The 22829-nt window shown below is 36.1% G+C and overlaps 3 protein-coding genes and 1 pseudogene across 3 annotated transcripts; all 4 read right to left on the bottom strand.

Moving 5' to 3' along the window:
• Positions 1–914: 914 nt before the first annotated feature.
• LOC122645289 (VQ motif-containing protein 31-like) lies at positions 915–1559 on the bottom strand. Its single transcript, XM_043838613.1, has 2 exons — positions 1446–1559; positions 915–1394 (listed from the first exon to the last, which is right to left on the bottom strand). Exons 1-2 carry the CDS (start codon positions 1534–1536, stop codon positions 961–963), a joined length of 525 nt encoding a protein of 174 aa, XP_043694548.1. The 5' UTR covers positions 1537–1559; the 3' UTR covers positions 915–960.
• A 2356-nt stretch (positions 1560–3915) lies between these two features.
• LOC122645299 (VQ motif-containing protein 31-like) lies at positions 3916–4445 on the bottom strand. Its single transcript, XM_043838619.1, has one exon. The coding sequence runs from the start codon at positions 4405–4407 to the stop codon at positions 3916–3918; it is 492 nt and encodes a 163-aa protein (XP_043694554.1). The 5' UTR covers positions 4408–4445.
• A 6444-nt stretch (positions 4446–10889) lies between these two features.
• On the bottom strand, positions 10890–12087 carry LOC122672718 (polygalacturonase non-catalytic subunit AroGP2-like). The gene is made up of 2 exons (XM_043870196.1): positions 11957–12087; positions 10890–11864 (listed from the first exon to the last, which is right to left on the bottom strand). The coding sequence occupies exons 1-2, from the start codon at positions 12008–12010 to the stop codon at positions 10890–10892; spliced, it is 1029 nt and encodes a 342-aa protein (XP_043726131.1). The 5' UTR covers positions 12011–12087.
• A 1572-nt stretch (positions 12088–13659) lies between these two features.
• Positions 13660–22072, bottom strand: LOC122672738 (annotated as a pseudogene).
• Positions 22073–22829: the final 757 nt, after the last annotated feature.

Raw genomic sequence — 22829 nt, 5'->3', positions numbered from 1 at the left:
GCTGATTCGTTTTGACTGATTCCCTTTCAAAATCTAGAGTTAGGGAAGATTTCGTCCAATTCTTGTCGATTCCTAATATATTCTGGCCATTTTTCTATTTAATCTTATTTGGAATCGGCTGAGACGAATGATCCTAGGTGTGTCAATTTGGCCAATCATTCTCTAGTTGAGATTCTAGTTTTAGATCCAATTATATGATTCTAGGTGAAGGGAAAAAGAATGCCGCTTGGTCACGTGGTTCCTGTGTTTAGATAATGAAGGACACAAATTTTTATCCCTCAATCCATTGTGATCAAAAAAATCCATCCATGTCGATAACCCTATGTGTGCTTTCATTGGCCCTTGCGATGTTGTAGGGGCTACACATCCAATCGGCGATCTTGTGCCCATAATGGGTGCATTCGTGCAGTAAAACCCTGTATATTTATAAAGGGTAAAAGAACTTTATACCTGGTCGCATGGCTCTGTGCTAAGACACAGGAGCGTGAAAAATTACCGTCCAACCCCTTTTGAAATAAAAAATCACATCCGTATTGATACTTATGTGTGCTCTCTCATTGGGCTCGTGCTAGTACAACAATCTCTTGCCCATTTATAAATTTAAATTTCCAAAGCCAGGCCTGTGGAAACACGGGCCGGGCTGGACTGGCGGCCCATTTCCATCCCATAACTATATGCTACTCATAGCTTACTGTGATGCAAGGGGGGATTCATGGTGGATGCAAAATCACATTTCCAGAGAATTTCCTTTTTAAGTTATTTTTAAGGCTTCACATCGAAGATTAAGTAAAAATGGCTTTCAAATACTCTGAAATTCATTCAAACCAAATCATACCAAAAAACACACTAGTACACACTAAAAGAACAACAACAACAACAAAACGTTGCCATGATGATGAGTGGCAAAACCATACAATCTGTAGGCCTTTGGTTTCCCAAATCTAATCTGAATTCTAAGATTCATGAAACAGTTTTGGGAGAATTGAGTGGAAACAGGTGAAGTAATTCCGGTTCAGCATTTCCCGGTCTGCACCGCGGTGAAGAATGCAAGTAAAACCGTCTTTCTTTGATTGCTTTCTCTTCTTCTTCTCTGTCAATATCAGACACTACCATCGTTGCTTCTTCTTCTGTGATGAAAAGGTTTGAGAAAGCCTTTGATGGGGTGCCCAAAGGGCTTGCAATGAAGCTGAAATTAACAGACTCACAAGTGGAGAAAACTAGTTCCGTGGAATAAAAGCCAGCTTTTGAATGTTGGAGAATGGTTGGACCCGGTTTGATTTTCAAACCGGGTTTTACTACCTCCAGCTTTGACATCATGTATCGCCGTCTCTCGTAGAGTTTGGACATTTGCCTCTTGAGGCCTGAGACCTTTGGTGTTGCCCCTTCGTTGCCTGCATCATTGGATGAGAACTTAGGGGATGATAATTGGCAATCACCACCGTTGGGGGATAGACCGGTTAACCGCTGAACAAGCTCCCGGAAACCGGTTATATCGGTCTGAACGAACATTGTCAAGGGTGCTGGTTTATCCATCATTCTATTGTGAATTGGTTACTTAAGAGAAAGTGTGTATATATATGTGATTGTGTATGTTGGGAGTCTAAGAGAGAAAGAGAGATCTTGTAAAAGTAGGTAAAATTGGTTCCACTTTATTAAAGGGAAATCAAGACCACAAATATTGGCTTATGACTCTATATCTATATCTATAATATAAAGGCCTAACTTGCCAAGAAAATACAGGGATAACATTAAGAAACAATTAGTGTTTGGGAGAGACCCTTTAGTGATATGGTCACACCAATGAGAGTGAGAAAGAGAATTCCTAACTTACCAAGAAAGAAGATGGACAAGCAGCTTCAAAGTCACAACGAACAAGCTTATGCTGCTGATTTGTCTTCTATTGGCTCGCATTGGTAGGCTCTACCTAAATCGACCAGTTGAAGCCTAAGACCGACTCGATCAATTAATAATTGGGCAGTCCTAGTGCAAGGTAGTGGCTCGATGATCACCTAATTGGGACTGACCGATAACGGGTTATTCATAACTGGATTAACCTGTTTAAGCTTTTTTTTTCCAATTATAATCTGTTTAACGAGCGTTTATGACCCATTCATAGCCCAATTAGTCAATTAGCCCATTTAAATCCCAATTATAACTCGAGTAGCCCAATTACCTTGAGTCAGAATTGAAAGTCAACCAACCAAATAGAAAAGTATCCATGCCTTAGCCTATGAGGGCGATTACCTAAATGAGTAAAGGCCTTAATTTGATGGGGACCAATTAAGCCGACGGAGCCCGACTGCTTGACACCCCTAGCTTTACCCATTCTATCATTACCTAACAACTTCGGAGAAGAGTTTTGGAGGGTGCTGACCAAAGCATTTCGGAGCATTGATATGTACATCGAAGGCATAATATACAAAGACTTTAACAGTTAGATCTTTAATTTTTCTTATTCAGTAACTTATCTAAGTGGAATCAGCTACAAAAAAAGGTACCCAGTGCATGTGGCTTCCGCCACTGTGGGGTCTGGGAGGATCATAATGTACTTAATTTTATCCTAACTTTGCGTAGAGACTGTTTCCCAGTTCAAACTTATGACCACTAGGTCACAATAGAGCAACTTTACTGTCGCACCGAGATCTGCCTTCTTATTGAATTTTTTATCATGCCTCCAAAAAATTGTATCGACTTAAGAAGTAAATGGGTTCTTTTGAATTGTAGATGAACAAAATGTACAACTAAGACAACTTTGAGTTGTACCAACCAAGTAACCAACTGATTAAAACACCCTTAAATCTAGCTGATTTTTGTAATCCTCTTATAAATTTCTCCAGTTTCATATTTGATCTTATTTTTTTACTATTATTTTATTCTTTAATAAATAATATAGCAAAAAATCAATTAAACTTACCTCAGGTAACGTAATCCCCAAATTTATTAAGGAATCAAAAACTCTAAAAAATCATAGATTTTAGAAAATCTCTGATGCTTCCCTATTCCAATTTTTAAGGCCTGACCAAATTTAGGCCGATTCTAATTCGATCTGATCCGGTCCAAATTGATGGAGATTGATCTCATGTCTGATTTTGTATAATTGAACCTTACGTAAAGCATCTTTTGTGATAGTCCTTTTAAAGGAGCACACAAAAGATGCGACTTGCTTAGGGCTTATTTCTCTATATGAGATCATCAAGAGGCATAAGTGCATAACAAACACCCTTTAAGATGGTCTTATTTTAGTTAGTTCGAGCCCAAATTTCTAATTAGAATATCTTATATAGACTGTTTTTTCCTCAAGCAATGGTGGAGGAGGAATTCCTTCACCGATGACCATTATTGCACTTGGATGAGTATTAAGGAACCATAGAAGACAATTCGGACCTCCAACAAATAGGATAGGGAGTAGTAATCTAGTAATACAGTAGATTCGATAGTGTTTCCTTCACCGTTGGTGATCAACGAAAATTTTTTCCTAATATCTTACTCATCTTTGACCCGTAGGGTAAATTTGAGTATGAAAGCATTATTTTTTGTAGCATAATCAAAATTTTGATTAAGATTTGAATGGTTGGGGTAATGGTTAAATAGATGGCAGATGCATATGATTGAGATTACTTCCATTCAACATTTAACTTCATTGTCATCTATCCATCCAACAATAAATATTGCATACTAACTCTTGATTAATGATTCAATAATAGAAAAAACAAAATTATAAAAAAAATTAAACGTTAGCCATTTGGTCGAGATAGACTACATAATTTTACAGATATCTAATGATCGGACCAACCGAATTAACACTCAAAACATGGCAAAATTGAATCATTTACCACCCATAGAGGCCTCTCTAAGATTCTTTCCATATTTCCATTCCATGTGTGGATTGATAGTCGTACTGACAGCCGAGCTGCATTAGGAGATGTGAGTGGGAAACAAGGGAAGTAATTCCGGTTCAACATTTCCTGGTTTAGAACGGGGAGAAGGATGTAAATAAAACCTTCTTTCTCTGATGGCTTTCTCCTCTTCTTCTTCTTCTTCTTCAGTAGAGATAGAAAGGTTTAATAAAGCCTTAGATGGAGTGCCCAAAGGGCTTGTAGTGATAGCAAAGTTACCAGATTTGGAAAGAGAGAAAACCCGGTCCATGGACTCAGATAAACCGGGTTTTACTATCTCCAGCCTAGACTTTGTATGTTGCCGCCTCTCATGGAGACTGGATTTGGGTCTCTTGACACCTGTGACCTTCACAGTTGCCCCTTCAATGGTAGGAGGTAAAGTGGTTGATTGACGATCGCAATCGGTGGTAGAACCGGTTAATCGTTGAACAAGTTCTCGGAAGCTGGTTTTATCTGCCTGGATGAATGTGGTTGATGGTGCCAAACCTTGTTCGTTTGCCGATTTTGCCATCTGCCTTTTGCCACTATGAACTCTTCAATCTATTGCATTTACATAATAATTTTGGATTGATGTTAGAATTCAAGTGGTCGGTCAGATGGAACTAAAATTTTGTGAACAAATAGACCCCTAGATGTCCCGGTCATAAGAGACATGCTTGCATGGACATACGTTGATGTATTCTAATACATGAGAGGTTATTTGATTGAATTTGGGACTTATGACTTTAAGATAAATAATGGACAACCCTAAAATGCTAAGGGCGTATCCAATGCATGTGGCTCTCGTGACTATGGGGTCTGATGAGGGTCATAATGTACGTAACCTTACCCCTGTTTTCACAGAAAGACTGTTTTTAGACACCCCTGATATCCTACTTATCCGCAATTAGGTGGCCCACCTCAATAATGTAACTAGCCTACCATACATGTATGATAATTTATGTTTAAAGACATCTGTGATGATGTCGTGATGATGATGATGGATAGTATAAATTGGCCGTGAATATTAGATAGAGTACCTAAAAAGGGGCAGAAAATTTTCAGCCGCCAAGAGTGTTAGCTTAGAATTAAGATCAATGGATTATATATTAGGTTAGCTATAGGTAGGCATAGAGTAGTTAATCAAATAATATAACCAAATTCTTAGACCTGTTTTCTTCCATGCAAAAGCCTTCCCGTCCCCTGCCGGCATACACATGAAACCTTGAATCAACTTGATCTCGAAGGTGATTCATAACCCTTTTGGGTCTTGATGAGGAACAGGACTCTTCTTTTCACAAGGCTAAAGGGGTTGGGGATCTGTATCTTGATTCATCTATTTTGGTCCCAAAACAAATGAAAACAACAAAAAAAAGCTAGGGTTTTGTTATTGACAAACTTCTTTGTAGTCTTAGATTTTTCAATACGAACTTTATTTTGCTATTTTATGGTCAAATCCATTTGGGTTAAAACTTAACATATGAGTAGCGAAGAGACCTTGAGGTCTAACTATTCATAAAATTTCAGTCTCGTCCAACTTACCACATGGTAGAACTACATATATACCTCCGTCTATAAAACCGTAGAAAGCCATGGAATCTATAGTGTTTCAAAACTTTGAAAGCGAATTTGAATTTAAAAGAGAGTACGCACAAAAGAAAATAAGAACCTCCCTAACCCATTAGAATCCAAAGCCCTCTCTATATATGGAGAAGAAGAAGAGGAAGAAATGATATATTGTAGCGTACCTCTAGAGCCTGCCTTGATTACTTTCTTGGCATCCAAGAGAAACAGATCATTCTCTTCTTAAGCAAATAAGAGCTGCAGGAAACATTTCCTCACCACAATGTTGCATGTTAATTTCTTCTATATCAAGACGAGAGAGAGAGAGAGAGAGAGAGAGAGAGAGAGACGTATTTAGGTAAAATTGGACTTGTTCTTATTCCACCTTTTCAACAAACAGTAAGGTTCTACTTGTCCGAACACTGGCATCAAGGCTTTTTCTTAGGAAGAAGCTTCTCTCTCTCTCTCTCTCTTTTTATTTCTTTTGCTGATGAAGTCATGAAGTGGTAGGAGTAGGAGGTAGGGATTAGGGACTGGATCAGAAAAGTTATCGTTACCTCATGATATTATTATTGGTAGTCTACTTGTTCAACTCACCCAAAACTCCACACCAATAAAAGAGTTGAGTAGGGGGTGGCCGGGTCAGATTAGATTGCCAACCTTGGAGATGTGGGAGTGGGTGTTTTCTAGGGGAAAAGTATACATGGTAGGATGGAATTTAATGATGACAGATATTGTCATTTTGTGTTCTGAAAACCAAACAAGGAATTAATTCAATTCATTAGCTTAGTCAAACACGAATTTATCTAGACATTCGATATTTCACACGACACCAGAGTGCAGTTTTGAGTTACAAATTATCCAATAAGGAGGAAAAGCTCAAGCATCTACACACTGGCATCGTACTTTTTTGTAAATGTGCAGAATAGAATCATAATAACTAGATTTGAGTTTTTCTCTTAATTGATTAATGAAACAACTAGGGGATTTGGTCATGCACACACAATTGAGTGCAATTTGATTAGGAGGAACGAATATTTAAAGATGAAGAAAGTTTGGTTGCCCACCCCTTATATAGATAGTGTGGTAGTTTCTCATTTCCATTATACTTTTAGTGGCATTGATTCTTAAATTATTGTACATTCCACTCACCACCCTTACTTCTTTTAGTGTATGTTGCGTATCGAACATGAAAAAATTATAAATTAGACCTCTAGAAAAATCAAAGAAATGATAATTTGTGATGACAAAAGTTTTCTTTCACCGTAGATGAAGAGAACATCCATGGATCGAGGGTAATAATTATTCTCCCCTGTATACTGACAAAATGTCCTTCACGAGTCCTAGAGTATCATTCAATTACAATGTTAGCCATAGATCGTGGGTGAGGAAAAACTTGGTCCATTGGTGATTATCATATATATACTTTTTTCGATAGATAATTACCACGTTCTTTTTTTGGGGGGGGGGGTAAAATTACCATGTTCTTTGGGATACTAAATTTGGTCATAACTTTGAAAATTGGACTAAACCAACAGTTACATCGGCAATTTTGTGTGCTCCTATGTCTGGGCATAGGATCCACATGACCAAGTAATATTCTTTTTCCATGAAATTTAGGGAGAAAGAATAGTAACCGATGTTGTGCCTGGGCGTATACCTGTTCCAGACATAACCCAACACGAAAAGACCAACGCTACTCCTAGTCCTTTCTACCTTTCTAGTGGACATCTTTGGTCTTTTCGTGTTGGGCTGTGTCTGGGCACAGGTACATGCCTAGACACAACACCGATTAGTGTTACTTTTCCTTGAAATTTATTAAGGAAGGGAATTCCCCACGCCGCTAGGGCGGGAAAATCTCTCATTCCATACCAATTGAGGCTAGGGGAGTTGTATCATTCATATGGGCCCCACATGATCGGGGGAATGGAAAAATAATAATAATAGAATAAACCATATGAGGGAAGGGGAGGGGGATACAGTAATTAGAAGCTTTTACCCTTCTATTAAAATTCTTAAACCTATAAATCTTATATTATATCCTTTGAGTAAGACATATGTTTGACTAATAAATCATCTGGCACACTTCAACAATTAAATCAAGTGAAAAAAAGACAAAAAGTGAACCATCCAACGATATCTAGAATGGAATTGAACAATTTGTACTAAGTAATAATGTAATCGTCATCCTCATCTATACCAAATAATCTATCCATAAACAAAACCACTTTAATCGATCATAGGCTATAACGTTTGCGTCATGTGTAAGTTCTTTTCTACTCTTTCTCTTAAAAAATGGATTAACTGGGGAAAACTCATTTTAATTCTTTTCTACTCTTTCTCTTAAAAAATGGATTAACTGGGGAAAACTCATTTTAAACTATCTTTCTTGATAAGCTTATCAAGATGCATGCATGATCACGTATGTCAAATGCTATTTTATTTTACGGAGAATGTTTTTTGTGCCAAGGCCGTCGGCTGCGCCCAGACACATGGGGTGGGTAAAATGACCACCCTACCCCCTGAATGGCAGACCCATGTGTCTGTGTGTTTTCCTATAATCTTATTTTCAAATCTCTATTTTGTCACTTGAAAATTTTGGTTTGAACTGAAATCATATTTGCGAGGAAGTTAGGACCATGAAGTCTACTAATCCACAAAATTTAGGTTCCATCAAATATGTAACATTACAAATATTCAAGCCGCGATAAATTAATCAATCCGCGCCTTTCTGATTAGTTCTTCCCAGTCATTATAATTTGAAGATTATTTTATGGGAGAATGTTCTCTGTGCTGCAGAGCAAGCTGCACCCAAGCACATGGGCAACCTATGCAGGGTGGTCACTGCGTCCACCCTCATGTGCCTGGGCGCAGCCTATGTTGCGGCATAGAGAACATCACTGCTTATTATATATAAACCCTAAAACAATACGCAAGCTTATAGTTTTAGAATCAGTCATAACATGCGAGTGTACGTAGGTTTTGGGACTAAGAACACGAACACGAAAGGATTTATTAAATCTGTCCAGGTTAAATTCATCTTCGAATAATTTAAGAATAATATCTCCATGCTCCATAGTGAAAAATAACACATAATAATTAATAATTATAATAATAAGTTATTATTGTTTTTAATGAGTGTTATATGACAAGTAACCTCTTTTAATCCACTAGATGTTTAACAAAATGGAGATCTAAACCAGCTAATGAGAACCCTGGCTTCCAAGACCAAAGAGATTAATTAGTAATACCAAAAGTAATATAATAATTTTCTTTTATTTAGTTTGAAAAATGTTGAGAAAGTAATGCATACATAAGATGGCTCAATGCAATAATCTAATCTAATCTAATTCTTAGGAGAAATAGAACATTAGTTTGTTTTGGTGACCTAGTCAGAAAAAGGAAATGAACCAGGGATTTAAATCATGGTATTGGTACTCCATTCGGCCAATATGATATGGATCATCCGTATCAGGCTGGATTGGATCATTTTGCCCTCAATTTAGACAAAAGTTGATTTTTAGACCATTTTATCCTCACAAGATACCTACAACAATGATCTGTATTGACATTAGTCTCCAACGATAACAAGATTATCGGTTGATATACCAATACGATACCAATACTTAATTCAATGGCTTGGACATAATTGATGACAATTCTGCCCGGGCTTGAAATGAGTACATTGCTGTGGACTTGATGTTGTGTTCAATTAATTGGATCTTAACGATCTGTATTGATATATTTTGTTTAATTTTCAGAAAATCATCAGCGACATCCCCTGTAATAGCCCGTTAAATTAATGCAACTTCATTAAATACCAAAATATCAATTTTAGTTTAAAAATTAATAGAAAAAATCTTTTAACTGTTAATTAGTGATGTCAACATTTTAGTATTTTTGTAAAGATATTTTTGCCCTTCCCCCGTACAACAACTGTACATATTTTCGTCTTCCTAAGTCGAACAACACTTCTCGTCTCTTTTGTTTTTTCCGATCGCCGCCGCCGCCGCCGCCTCCTCCAGCCCTCCTTCGCTCGGTCTTACTCTCCCTCCCTTGCAACCCCGCCACCATCCTCTCTAGTCTCCCGTGCCCCACCATGCTCTCAGCAATCCAACCCCATAGAGCAGAGACTCAATACGAAAGCCCCACTTGCAGATCCGCCGCAGACGAACAAGAGGAAAACAAGAGCCCATCCTCTGTAATTCACTACAGCTCGTGGTGTTCAGATTCTTTACAAACTCCAAATTTGGAAGATCAAGGAAAGAGTCCACCGAGATCCTAAACTTTAAAGTCAAAGATAAAAATAAACACTACTTACCCACTACAAGGAATTTGTCAAAAACGCAGGGGAAGAAGGAAACCAAGTTTGCAATTTCTGATTGAGCAATTGGATCACAGATTCCCAGAGTTGTAAACAAGAGAACACTACGATAAGAAGGGCAAAGCAAATTTTCCTTTATTGGGTCACAAATTTTCCTATAGGGCAAACCTCTAAAATCCTATTGAAAAAAGTATCTTCGAGAGAATTTCATTTCACTCAAATTGTTTCTTTCGATTCACTTGGATCCCTGCAATCGTTCTTCGAGTGAGAACGTTTTTTGTTTTTTTTTTTTTGGTTCCGGAAGAGAACTAGGGTTTTGATTCGAGAACAGAGCAATTAATTTGCCATTATATTACATGGAATTCTCAGGGATCGTGTGCAGCCCACAGAGGATGGGTTGCTCGTATTAGATCTCTCTGCAACTGTAACCATCCATGTGATTAGTCTCGATGGAAGTAGAGGATCCTCTGCTCTGTTCTAACCAGCCAGGGGAAGAAGGTGGGTGATGGTGGCACTTGCCAAAGCCTGTTCTCCCAACCAAGGATGGAGGGGAGTGAGTTGTTGAAGGGGAAGCGCCCTTGAACGTATCCCAGATTTCCAATGGCGCTGGAGAAGTGGGGAGAAGCCGGTGCGAGAGGAAGAAGGAAAGGTGCAATGGCGCCGATCAGTTGCACGCACAAGGGTGGGTTGGTTGAGAGAGAGAGAGAGCAGGAGTGGCGGTGAAGGGAGGGAGATACACTTGCGGGTTGATTGAATGATTGAGATACCTTCCATTTCATCCAACAGCTTAAAAGATGCTAATGGTATAGGGTATTTTAGTCATTTGCATTCAGCTCGGTTAACTCCGTTAATTTTTAGATCAAAATTGATATTTTGGTGTTTAGCGGAGTTGCATTAATTTAACGTGCTATCGGAGGGGGTGTTGCTCATAATCTCCCTTAATTTTCTGTTAAAAAGGCTAATATTTCCAAAAGCCCATGCTTTGGACTTGATCTTGTGTTCGATTAATAGAATAAACAAAATTTAATTGAAATTTAAAAAAAATAATCAACAAACAGGTCTTTATTTTTAAAATAGTATAAATAGTAACATGTAACACAAACAAGAGAATTAGAAGCTAATTCTGCTCAACCTAGAGTCTTTGTCCAAACCATTTCGTTCTCGTTTATCCAATGACAAACTTCAATTAGGCCTGAGCCAAAACCCAGCTTAAAAGCAATATGGTTTGGATTCCAAGTTGATATATCATAGTGGCATACCATGATCGCATGATTCACTTTCTTCTTAGCATGTATATCAATTGTGTATACTTTTAATTTTTGTAAAACATGACAATAATAGACTTGAAATGGGAATGATTGACTATGACATAAGGCTGGTGGTTCAAAGAGGTTTCCATATATGAGTTTCACAGTTCCAATTGTGACATTCTCATAAGATCCTTCAATGCTCTCAGTACTCCATAAATGTACATGGTGCCCTAATCTCTTAACAACAAAATCGATTAGATCCTCAGCAGATGTTGCACATGTACATTGCTCGCCTCGAATAGGGCTCTTCTCACATGTCTTGAGGGTTTCTTGAATGTACTCATCCATGTTTGATTCATCTACCACACCAAAAAGCTTCTTTAATTCCTTGATTTGGGCAAAGGAAAATGGGATTTTTGATGCCAGAGAACGCGGCAAGAATGATTTATATGACATTGGATCCCTTAGATCAGGGATAAGCATGAAACCTCCTTCTTTCACCATTGACTCTCGGAAAAATAACAATCCCCCTTGGCTGGCAACTGACAATGGTGTTTCATTTGGAAGCTGGCCATCATATTTCAGTTTGGCATCATTCCATGGGACTATTGGTGGCAGGGTTGTGTTGTTGGTTGTCTTTTTCTCTAATGCATTTTTAGAACAAGCAACATTGGCTTGCTTACAAAATGATGGCAAGTGGGAAGACAATTCATTCTCTTCCACAAGTTTTATAAATACTGTCACCTGATGGAGGCTTAATGGAGAAGCCTTTGCAGCTAACCAATGTGGAGGTTTTGGAAGACCAATATACTCTTCCCAATACTGTGAGAACGCGTTTTCAGCTTGAGAATGCTGCATTTTCATAGAGAAATTGGTTAACAACCAAATAAGAAATAGCTACTTTGAAATGAAAGGGTAAGAGAAAAGCATCATATATATCTTACACTTATAAAGTATGCTACTGTGAGAAGTCCAAGCAATAGAATTGGATGTGTCATGGTGGAACTTAAACAGAGAACAAAATGAGACTGGTTTATAACTTTTTGGGAATGAGTTGTGTTGCTGCATGGAGAGGGGTGTAATGAATTTATACAGAGGGAAATATCAAAAAAAAAAAATAAAAAAAGGGAGAAGTTTATGTGAGTCCCCTAAATTTACTTGTCAAATTTCAATGCCAAATTGAATCTTATAATCCTATTGTATTGTCATTTTTCTTCTATTTTAGCCATACATTTATTTTAACTATTTCTACACAAGTTTGAATGTCTAATGAGCATTTAAAGCCTTATTTTGCCATGGTGTCTAACCCAATAGGCTCTAAACTTGAACCCAAAGGGGAAGTGAATTATTCCATTTCCTTGGTTGCCAGCCTTGTAGCAGTAACATTCTGCTAAAATGGTAATTGCAAACGAAAACAAGAAAAGACAACTAAGAAAAGCACACGTTCAATGAATGGGACCTATACCTTCTCCTTTTAAAAGCTTATATAGGTCACTTAATTCTTCTGACATTCATAACTTACCAAAAATTTGGATCTTAGAAATTTTCTGAAATGAAGACACATCAACCAAAAAGTTGGTTTCCTAAAGTTTTTTCTAATTAAGCATATATATATATATATATATATTTTATTTTTTTTTATTTATTTTTTTATTATTTTTTTTTTGAAGAACCTAGTCCATACATTTTTCAGATCAAAATAACCCCCCACATGGTTAGCCCGAGGAACAATACAACTTGCCACTCTAGGAACCAATTTTAAGTTTCGGGTCAAACTGCATGATTATGGAAGGCAAACTTTGAGAGGTTAGGAAACTTAAAAATGTAATAATAGCAAGAATTGGTAAGAATAATTTAGGCACAGGAAAATAACACAGTTGTTGTTTAAGGAATTTTTGGGAGTACATAAACTAAGCTATGTCTATTGTAGCAACCTGTAAAATTTTCATTGTTAGAAGCTTTATGGGAACAGTGTTTTAACTGACAGGCTCTAGGGGGTATCTCTAGACCGGCACCAACTTTTTTCCACATGCAAGGGTGATGTGGCGATTTCAATCATATAGATATATAGAAATGGTTTAGGATTGCCCAAATGTAAAATTTCAGACCTAGATTCAAGCATATACCTTCCCATGAATTGACATATTTACTTATATTTTCAACTGTTTATTGTTTTTTTTTTTTTATTCATTTTCACTAGATTTCAAAGCTTTAATTTGCCACTTGGTAACTCTTTTTTGATTAAAACTTGATGTGAACAAGGAACTTGGGCTCTACTTGTCCACAAGTTTCAGCTCTATCCAATGTGTCATATGGTAGATATTTGTAGCGATTTAAAGATAACAAACTTCTCCCAAGGCTAATAGACATACATGAAGAAAAAGATTTCTTTTCCCCCCTCTCATCTTCTTTTCTACCATCAATACTTCAAGTGGATTGCAATGCCAGCTCAAATGATTAGCCCTACACAAGGTTTGTGAATAAGTAATTGTATGATAATGAAAGGAATAACCCCCTCCTTACAACCAACTTAATTTTTTTCCACAATCTTCTCCCAATAATTTTTTGTCGTGCTCAAAATAGCAATACACATTTGTGTAATGCAGTCTGCTTACATTTGAACACTCAAAACTCACTTATTCAGCTTTTTCAAAAACTAGGAACTACATCTTTGAGTATACTCCTTAACAAGCTTTGCAAATGACGAGGATTTTATCTCTAGCAATTTGGTTGGGGAATCATATTCATGTACAAGTCCTACAAAAGAGAAGAAAATATATTAGTCTAATGGCAAGCACTAGAAAAGGTTGATAAGACATCTTATTGAACTCGATCAACTAAATCAATTTGATAGTAGTATAGTAATTATTAGCCACTAACCATTATCGAGAAGGAGGACCATATGAACATCAAGAATTGATGTTATCCTATGTGCGATTGTGATGACAGTAGACCCTAAGAAGTGTTGACTAAGGGTTTGCTGAATTAGATAGTCAGTCGCAGTATCCACTGATGCAGTAGCTTCATCGAGCACTAACACTTTGCTCCTTTTGAGTAATGCTCGCCCTAAACAAACTAGCTGCCTTTGACCCATACTCCAATTCTCTCCATTCTCAGTAACTGAGACAACCATCATATGCTATTCAGGATATTATTTTCACTAACTTTTCTTCCCCTACTTTTTGTTGGGGGACTAGGAGGAGTGCACTAGAACTTAGATATATCATACAATAATAATTTTTGAAAGATTTTTGCACTTGTGCATATATGAATAAGTGTTGTGCAACTTTGGTATAGAGCAAATGTGAGCAGAAACCAACCTGCAGAAGCAAGCTTTCCTTCTTTCTTTCTAACTTCATCACCAAGCTGGACTCTATCTAAAGCCTAAGACAACAAAAAGTCCATGTCAACTTACCACATTGCTTTATTATTCCAAATGGAAAAGTATTGACCATTAAAGATGAGCTAAGCAAAAGATGAAATGAACAAGCAAAGGGGTTCCAATTAAGTGGAAATGAAAAATAGGACAATAAAAATAATGCACTTCTCAAGTCCCAATGAAAAGAATCTCTTAGGACAAATTTGCCTAAAGATGATTCAATGCATCCAATGAAATGACTTCAATATTTCACGAGCAAGGATTTCTAAAATTGAAAACATAAATAAATAAAAAGACAATGACCATGTGAAATGAGTTTATAGAGTTATATGTCCCCACCAGTCAATTGCAATGTGTTTGTTTTGTGTGTGAATCATCAGTGAGCAAAAACTGTCCATCCTATCTGTGTCAATATTTAAAGATTTCCACAACTATGAAAAATAAAATCCCACCTCCCAAATCTGTTCATTAGTGTACTCTTCAAGTGGGTCAAGATTGCTTCTTAGAGTCCCCTCAAACATTGTTGGGTCTTGTGGGATGATGTTCAATCTTGACCGCAAGTCATGAAGGCCAATCTTAGAAATATTGATACCATCAATCCAAATCTGACCGGTTGCAGGTTCAAGCATACGGAAGAGAGCTTGCACAAGAGTTGATTTACCACTTCCCGTTCACCCAACGATGCCAGTCTTCATTCCTCCAAGAAAGGTGCACGTGAGACCTCGCAAAACAAGAGGAAGGTGTGGGGCATACCTTATCTACATACAATATTATTAAATAATCAATTATGAAGTTTAATAAAATTCCATAAGAGTAATAAGAATTATCTAATAATATTAGGGTTTAGCGGGTCTATTCCACAAAAATGATAAAATAAGTATGGGAAAAAAAGACTTCAAGAATCTAGATTGGGGATTACCTGCAAATCAACAATATCAACTTTCCCTTGCATTGGCCATTCATGACCTGGCCTATTATCTTCTACCAATAACAGGGGTTCACTAGGGATGCAGGCGTATTGTAGTATTCTCTCAACAGATATGAATCTAGTTTCAAGTTGGTTAAGATCCCATAAGACCCCATGCATGCTAAAACTAAGCCCATATGTAACTGCTAGACCCATAACACCTTCAAAAGAAAAAAGAAAATAAATTCAATTCAATTGAAAATCATTCTTTAATATGACCAATCAATCATGGGCGTTGCACAAAAGGGTGATTTTATTAAAACTCAAGTACAACTCTTTACCAGGACTAAGTACTCCCTTCGGTAGTGAAATCAAGAAAACCAATGAGACAGCATATGTAATGGATGCTAATATATCCATGCGTATGCATAACCACTCCATTGCACCAGAAAAATGAAATTTAGGTCGGGAATACCCATCCACCAACTTGAGGTTTGTATCTATAAATCTCTCTTCTTGATCGAAACACCTGATTGTGGCTGAACCTAAACTAGATTCAGCAAAATGTTGTATAATTGGAGCCTGACATACTCCAAATAGGCGTGATAGTTCACGTGTTGCAGATATGTAGTATTTCTACAAGACGAGATTAACAAAAATAAAAATTGGTACAAAGTAAAAGAAAAAAAATTTGCAATGAATGTATAATTAGTGATGAGAAAATGATAAAGTTTTTTTTTTGTTTTTAAAGCAAATTCTAATGTGGGCCTACTCATTATAAATGGTTGATAGCAGCACCATCATCATGGATGAAATGGTAGAAAAATATTTTATTCTATTTACTTTACTTCAATAGTTCTCTTTTGAATGGTTACCTTTTCTATTTTATGTACATTACTTATATGCTAATTATATCTTGAAATTCCTTTTCCCAAATTCATAGAGAAGAATAGTAAACATGAACACAGGTATATGAAATTTGTGATATCCATTTTCATTTTTTTTCTCAAATTTTTAGTGATATTAATAAATTTTAAATTATATAAATAACTCTGTCTATATCCAATTTTTTTCTATATATAAATTTTCTAATGATGGATTGGACTATATGGTCTTATTCATTGTCGCCAAAAGAACATGAATAAGTAATTTAATATAAAAACTGTAGTGTAGTTCAGCCTAGCTAGGTATTTCTCTTAGGCTTAGTGCAATGTTGTCCCTTGCTTAGCATAAAGTATATGGCTCACACGCTTTACTTAGGAAAGAAAAATGGATGTTAAGCAAAGATGGAAAGAAAGAAGGAAAGTAAAAAAGAAAAAACGATAGGAAGGAACAAAAATACTTCACATTGGAAATAATCAAATAATTAATAATGTAGCACATGTTCCTAGGTGGTCCACCTGGATAGTCATCTCTTGACTGCCCAAATATCAGCCACATAACAGTTTCATTGTTTCAACTTTTGTCAATGTGGAACGTCCAAATCACCAACTATCCATGCATCAAATTTGAGCCCTAAATGATTGAGAATTCAACTTTCAAAACTTTGGGCAACTTCATGTCAGTCATTAAAATACAAGGGTAGAAACCCAAACACAATGAAACGTACAATCAGATTTGATCCGAAACTTGACACAGGACTAACCCAAATGGGGAAGAACTATACAATGATTGTCTTGTCAAACCACTAAGGCAAGGCTCTTAGTCAGGCCGTCTAATGGACATTTTCCCTTTAATACTTAATATTTAATTATTGAACCAATTTAAAGTTTAAACTTGCCTTTTTCATTTTAAAATTATCTATTTATTTGTTTTCACAGTTTTTAATCGATTTATTATTTAACTAGTGCAAAAGATGAAAAATTATTTATTAAGTTATTATTTGAAAATTCTTCCCTGGTCGACAAACCAGATAATGGAGTAAGGGTGTCAATATGTTCGATTTTCGTTTTTCAATTTGATTCAAGATACAATATGTACAACCCAAACCGAATAATTTTCATAAACTCAAAACCAAAACCGAACCGACTCAGTTCAGTTTTATTCATTTCCTATATGGTTTATGTAGTCGGTTTCGTTCAACTCGTACATGGTCTCGGTAATTCAGTGCAAATTCGATTTAAGTGGAAATAACCTACTGAAACAAATGAAAATGGGAAGGAAATTGCAACCTCATAAAGCTATGGTCCCACAATGTCAAATCCAATATCTTTTAACCCTTTTTACAATACTCAACAAAGAAACTCATAGTAGGTAATTTAACACAACTCAACAAAGACACATGATAAAGTTTAGTATGGTTTAGGTTCGATTCGGTTTGAATACGTTATTTTTTATTAGGTTTGGTTTAAAAGGATGGTTTTTGTCTAAAAGCAAAATTGAACCAAGTAAAAGTTCACTTTTTAAAACCATAACCCAACCAAAATTTTTTGCTCGATTTGTTTTAAACGGCTAGTTTTGATTTATCTTTTTGTTTTCGGTTCTATATTGACACCCTTAAAGGGGGGAGACCTAATTCCACCACATGGAAGAATCAAATGGTAAATCTGTTGGATATAAAGGTCTATAGGAGATGGTCTAGATAGACTAAATAAATTTTAGACCCAAATTCAATCATTACCCTTTGTAATATAATATCTTCCCATGTATGTCCATGCACCCCCTTCTTGGCCCTTGCACCCATGTTATATCCGTAGGTTTTTTATGATTTGTTTTGGCATATGGCCTACTCTGTTTGAGCTGAAACTTGACATATGAGCAAGGAGCTTTGGGATCTACTGTTTACAAAATTTCAGCCCAATCTGATTTGTCATGTGGGAAATAGAGGCACCAGACTATGGCTTAGTTATGTGGACCGTAAGACTAAAAAACCTTCTCCCTTTATTAGTTGTTAATTTTTTGTTAATTATTAACTTATTTTTAATTCGAGCTCCAACCGACAGAGCTACCACTAGCTAGAGCTAATTTGTCAATTATATTATTCCAAAAGCAAAGCCATGTCGCTTTAGGTGCACTTTGACAACATTGGCGCTCTATGGTCTTTTCTTTTCAAACAATTTTTGTAAGCGAAAGACTATATTGCTTGTATTAATTTACATGAAAAATATGTAGTTGGAAAAATGGAATTTTGCATGTATTTTTTACAAATTCAAGAAGAATATTGCAGTGTAGGTCACAACTTTCACACCTAAACATAAATGCACCCACCACTAAATCAAATTTGGGGTGAACAAAAAAAAATTAAGAATTCAATGATCACACAGCTTTAAAAACTTTTATTATGGTTTGTTAACCATGGAAAGATATAACAAAGCTTGATTTGAAAATTTAATCATGAGAAGTGGAAGTGGATAAAGAATTACCTGGTACCAGATGCATATCACAATCATCGGAATAAAAATTATTAATATTTTCCATGCAACCTGTGACATTACTATAACAGTTCCCATAAATCCTACGACCGAGATAAGAAGTTGTTCAATTTGATTTGGAATAAATGTATCAACTGTAGTTTGATCTATGGATACCTGTATATAAAAATAGAGTTTATTTAAAAATTAAAATTATATCAAATTTTATGATGATCAAATAAGATCGTTTGGATCCCAAGAGTAAATAAGCATATTTACTAACCCGATTTAGAATCATTCCACTTGGAGTAGAATAAAAAAATGACTGTGGAGCACGAAAAATGCAAAAATGCAATTTGTTGAAGAGCAAAGTGGATGTCTTGTACCCAGTAGTTACAATGAGCGTGGACCTTATAAGTGCACAAAGAGAGCTTCCAATGATCAAAGCAACATAAACAAAAATGAGAGTGGATTCTTCTACTAATAGGTTGCAATTCCTCTGAAATAGGAGTAGCCAACACCGTCCAGTAACTACTAAGTATTTGGAGAAGCTCAACGAGAATTTGTGCCAGTAATATGAATGGAACAAAAGCCCCTTTATATGTTGCGTTAACATACTTCCAATAGATTGAAAGACTAACTCCATCCTTTTCTCTCTTTTTTTCTTGGACAATCTGCCCTTCTAACCCAACTAGTTTTTCAATTTTGCAGTTTTTGGGTTCTCTTTCCTCATCAGCTTGAATAGATTTCTCGCTACACTGAATATTACCATCTTTCTCACTATTAATTAAACTATCTGAAGCAATTCCATAGTCGACATAATTAAGGTTTGCTAAAGCTTTCTTATGTGCACCCACTAATTCCGTAAAGTCATTTCCTAAACTAATAATTTTTTTGTATTTTCCTGCTTGAGTAATCCTTCCATCTCTCATAACCTGCAAAACAAGAAAAAATAAATAATTACTCTCAAGCAAGGTTGAGGAACTAGCAGTCGAAAACAGAAAGATGGAATATTCTTACCAAGATAAGATCAGCACAAGGTAAAAACTCTACTTGGTGGGTAATATAAATTACAGTTTTTGAACCCAGTATTCCCAGCAAACATTCCTGTCATAAAAGTTTAGATGTTCTCTTCAACAAGAATTTTCAATTATTTAAAAGAGTCAAATTGGCATACCTATTAATATAATCTATTTTTCATAACGATAAATGACTTTAAACAATAGGTCTTATGCAAGAACATGTATCGTGTATATGTATGTCTTGTTTATTTAAACAATCATGATGATTTCTTCCTTTGAGAACAAATTCCATTTTTTGGTAAACAAAATTGTGATGTAAGCAATGTAATGTAAGCTTTAAGCCAATTTCATCAAAGGCAGAACACCTTAAATAGATGAGTTCCTGGGTGAGCATCCACAGCACTAAAAGGGTCATCAAGGAGGTAAATATCAGCATCATGGTATAAAGCACGAGCAATCTGGATTCTTTGCTTCTGTCCGCTACTCAAGTTGATCCCCCTCTCCCCTATGATAGTTTGATCCCCAAAGGCACACAATTCTAGGTCCTTCTTCAATGAACATGCATCAATGATCATTTCGTACCTTTCCTTGTCCATCTCCTTGCCAAACAATATATTGTCTACTATCTTGCCACTCTGTATGCAAGGTGATTGTGCAACGTAGGCTTTTATCCCATTTAACTTAATGGTTCCAGATACCTTTGGCACTTCCCCCAATATGCATGAAAGTAGGCTTGACTTTCCTGACCCTATAGAACCACAAATGGCTACTCGCATACCATGGTGCACTCGAAAATTAAGATCTTTTAATGTGAGACTAGAAGAGTGAAGATCCCAAGAGAAATTTCCATTAACTATCTCAACTGCAACCTCAACATCATCTGTTGGAAGTGTTTGCACTGTATTCGGATGAAGATCATCGAGACAAAGAAACAAGACTATCCTATTAAGGGAGACTTTAGTCTGAATTACCATGGAGATTGTATCTGGTAGATTATAAATAGGAATTTGCAATATCTCAAATGTTGCAAGTGCAGATAGAATGTTTCCCGACCCTAGCGGAATTCCCATAAGCATACAAAACCCGAAAGTAGCCATGGATACAAACATGGGAGCTGAGGAGTAAACAAAGGCATTAATAGCTGATGTATAAAGTAACTTTTTTAACCATCTTGTTTCAAAGTTCCTAAGCTCAATTATCTTTGCCAAAAACTTCATCTCCCAACCCTGGAGTTTGAGAATCCTTATATTCTTTAGAGCTTCAGATGTCGCCTTCATCCTTCGATCCTTTGAATCCATCAATTCCCCTTGAAATTTCTCTTGTAATTTTCCAATTGGAACATTTGTTAACATCAAAATCATTGTGGAAACAAAAGCTACAAGTGAAGCGAGCCCAAGGTTCTTGTACAAGATCAACAATGCTAAAACAATTTGGACAGGGACCTTCCATATATCATGCAAGTACCAACTGAAAAAACCAATCCTCTCAACATCAACACTCATCAAATTAATGTTCTCCCCACTAGTGTGGATCTGTTTTGATTGACTTGAAAGCCTGAGACCCTTCTTATAGATTATTGAGAATAAGGCAGCACGGACCCTAATTGCCATCTTTCGCAATTGAAAGAATAAATGTCTCTCTGAGAGGCACCTTATAAGCTTTGAAAGAAAGAAAATAAATACTAGCACAAAGCCTTTATAATTTAGTTGGTGAGGGTTATTGAGATACTGAACAAAGGTGTCAATAAGGTATGGTCCAACATACGAAGCCAATGTGCATACAATGGAGAGTAGAGTCGTCCATAGAATTTCTTTCGATGTTGAGAAAATTAATGCCTTCACCAGGTTGAGTGTGCTTACCTGACCACCATTATCACCAAATTCAAGTTTGTTCCTAAAACAAGCAAAGACTACTTTGGCACTATCACAATTGGTAACTTGAGGAACGTCTTCAAGGTCCAATGTTTTTTTATACCCAAGTGTAAGCAATGGGCCCATCCAACCAAAAATAAAACTACTAAAAAGATTAGCATTTGCATAAGGAGTTACATCCTCTCCACTGACACTTGATCCCTGCCCATAGTCACTATTCAAAAAAGGCTCCAACAGATGGAAATCATCATCTTCTCGTCCCTTGGCAAATAACCCAACATAAAAAAATAACAAACTAGCAATAATGGATATAGCATCAGAGACCCATAATAGGAATGGCAAGGATAAATGTTTCCAATAAAAATGAAGATGTATTACAAGATAGGAACAAGACAATAGGAAGTAGAAGAAGCACCAAATCCTTAGTAGAATAGGAAACCTGTGCTTAATTGAATAGGAAAACTGGGTGTGCAAGCAAGCAGAGATCATAAACCAAGTGAGTGTTCTGAATGTAAAATCCAATTGGGCAACAAGTTTTAGAAGAGACCAACCTAATCTATACACAGAGAGATAATTTAATATGCATAATAGAAAACCACAGAAACATAGACACATGCAAGATATAAGGGCTGACCAATAGCATAAAAAGTACGTATTTTTCAATATTGGTTTTGAATTTTCAAGGATAGGCATTTTGCGTCTCTTGCAAACCCATGAAATGGATAAAATTAATAACAAAATTAGGTGTGAAGAAGCAGAAAAACCGTGCAAAAAAATGGTTTCAGAAGACTGTGAGAAGAATATAAAGATATTCATATCATTGTTTGATTCTTTTAAAGCATCCATATTTGCAATTTTCCTTTCTTCTGTTTATAATTGGTGGCTCAGTTTAGGCGAGTCCAACACAAATCCTAGAAGCCCCACGTTGTGAATTGATGCAGGCCCATTTGCGAAAATGTTGTGGAAATTCCAGCATTTAAATACCAATGCTCCATTTCCATCTTATGTTCCTGAAAGACTTAGAAAAAAAATTAGTCTCAATATAACCGTTTAGTTGATCTTGTTAATGAACAGATATAACAGAAAATGTTTGAAAATATAATGAACAAGAGAATTGATAAAATTTTCTTAGAAATCAAGAATGGAAGCAGCTGTATTCATGTATGATTTAGTCCATGTTCAATTAAGAACATGGATAGATAGAATAGAAACTGAATAATATGAGAAGAAATAAAACAATAAATATTTTAGAATTAATATATTGGAGCAAAATTCAAGGAAAGACAAA

Source organism: Telopea speciosissima, chromosome 1, assembly GCF_018873765.1.
Source record: "Telopea speciosissima isolate NSW1024214 ecotype Mountain lineage chromosome 1, Tspe_v1, whole genome shotgun sequence".
In the NCBI taxonomy this organism is placed as follows: Eukaryota; Viridiplantae; Streptophyta; class Magnoliopsida; order Proteales; family Proteaceae; genus Telopea; species Telopea speciosissima.
The sequence above is the reverse complement of the archived record's forward strand: the minus strand, read 5'-3'. Positions and strand labels throughout refer to the sequence as shown.

Coding starts and splice junctions, on each gene's coding strand:
- LOC122645289 (XM_043838613.1), bottom strand. CDS start 1,536: ATGATGGATAAACCAGCACCCTTGACAATGTTCGTTCAGACCGATATA. Junction 1,395..1,445: donor GCGGTTAACCGGTCTATCCC/CCAACGGTGGTG, acceptor CATCCAATGATG/CAGGCAACGAAGGGGCAACA.
- LOC122672718 (XM_043870196.1), bottom strand. CDS start 12,010: ATGACACATCCAATTCTATTGCTTGGACTTCTCACAGTAGCATACTTT. Junction 11,865..11,956: donor CAGTAGCATACTTTATAAGT/GTAAGATATATA, acceptor ATGAAAATGCAG/CATTCTCAAGCTGAAAACGC.
- LOC122645299 (XM_043838619.1), bottom strand. CDS start 4,407: ATGGCAAAATCGGCAAACGAACAAGGTTTGGCACCATCAACCACATTC.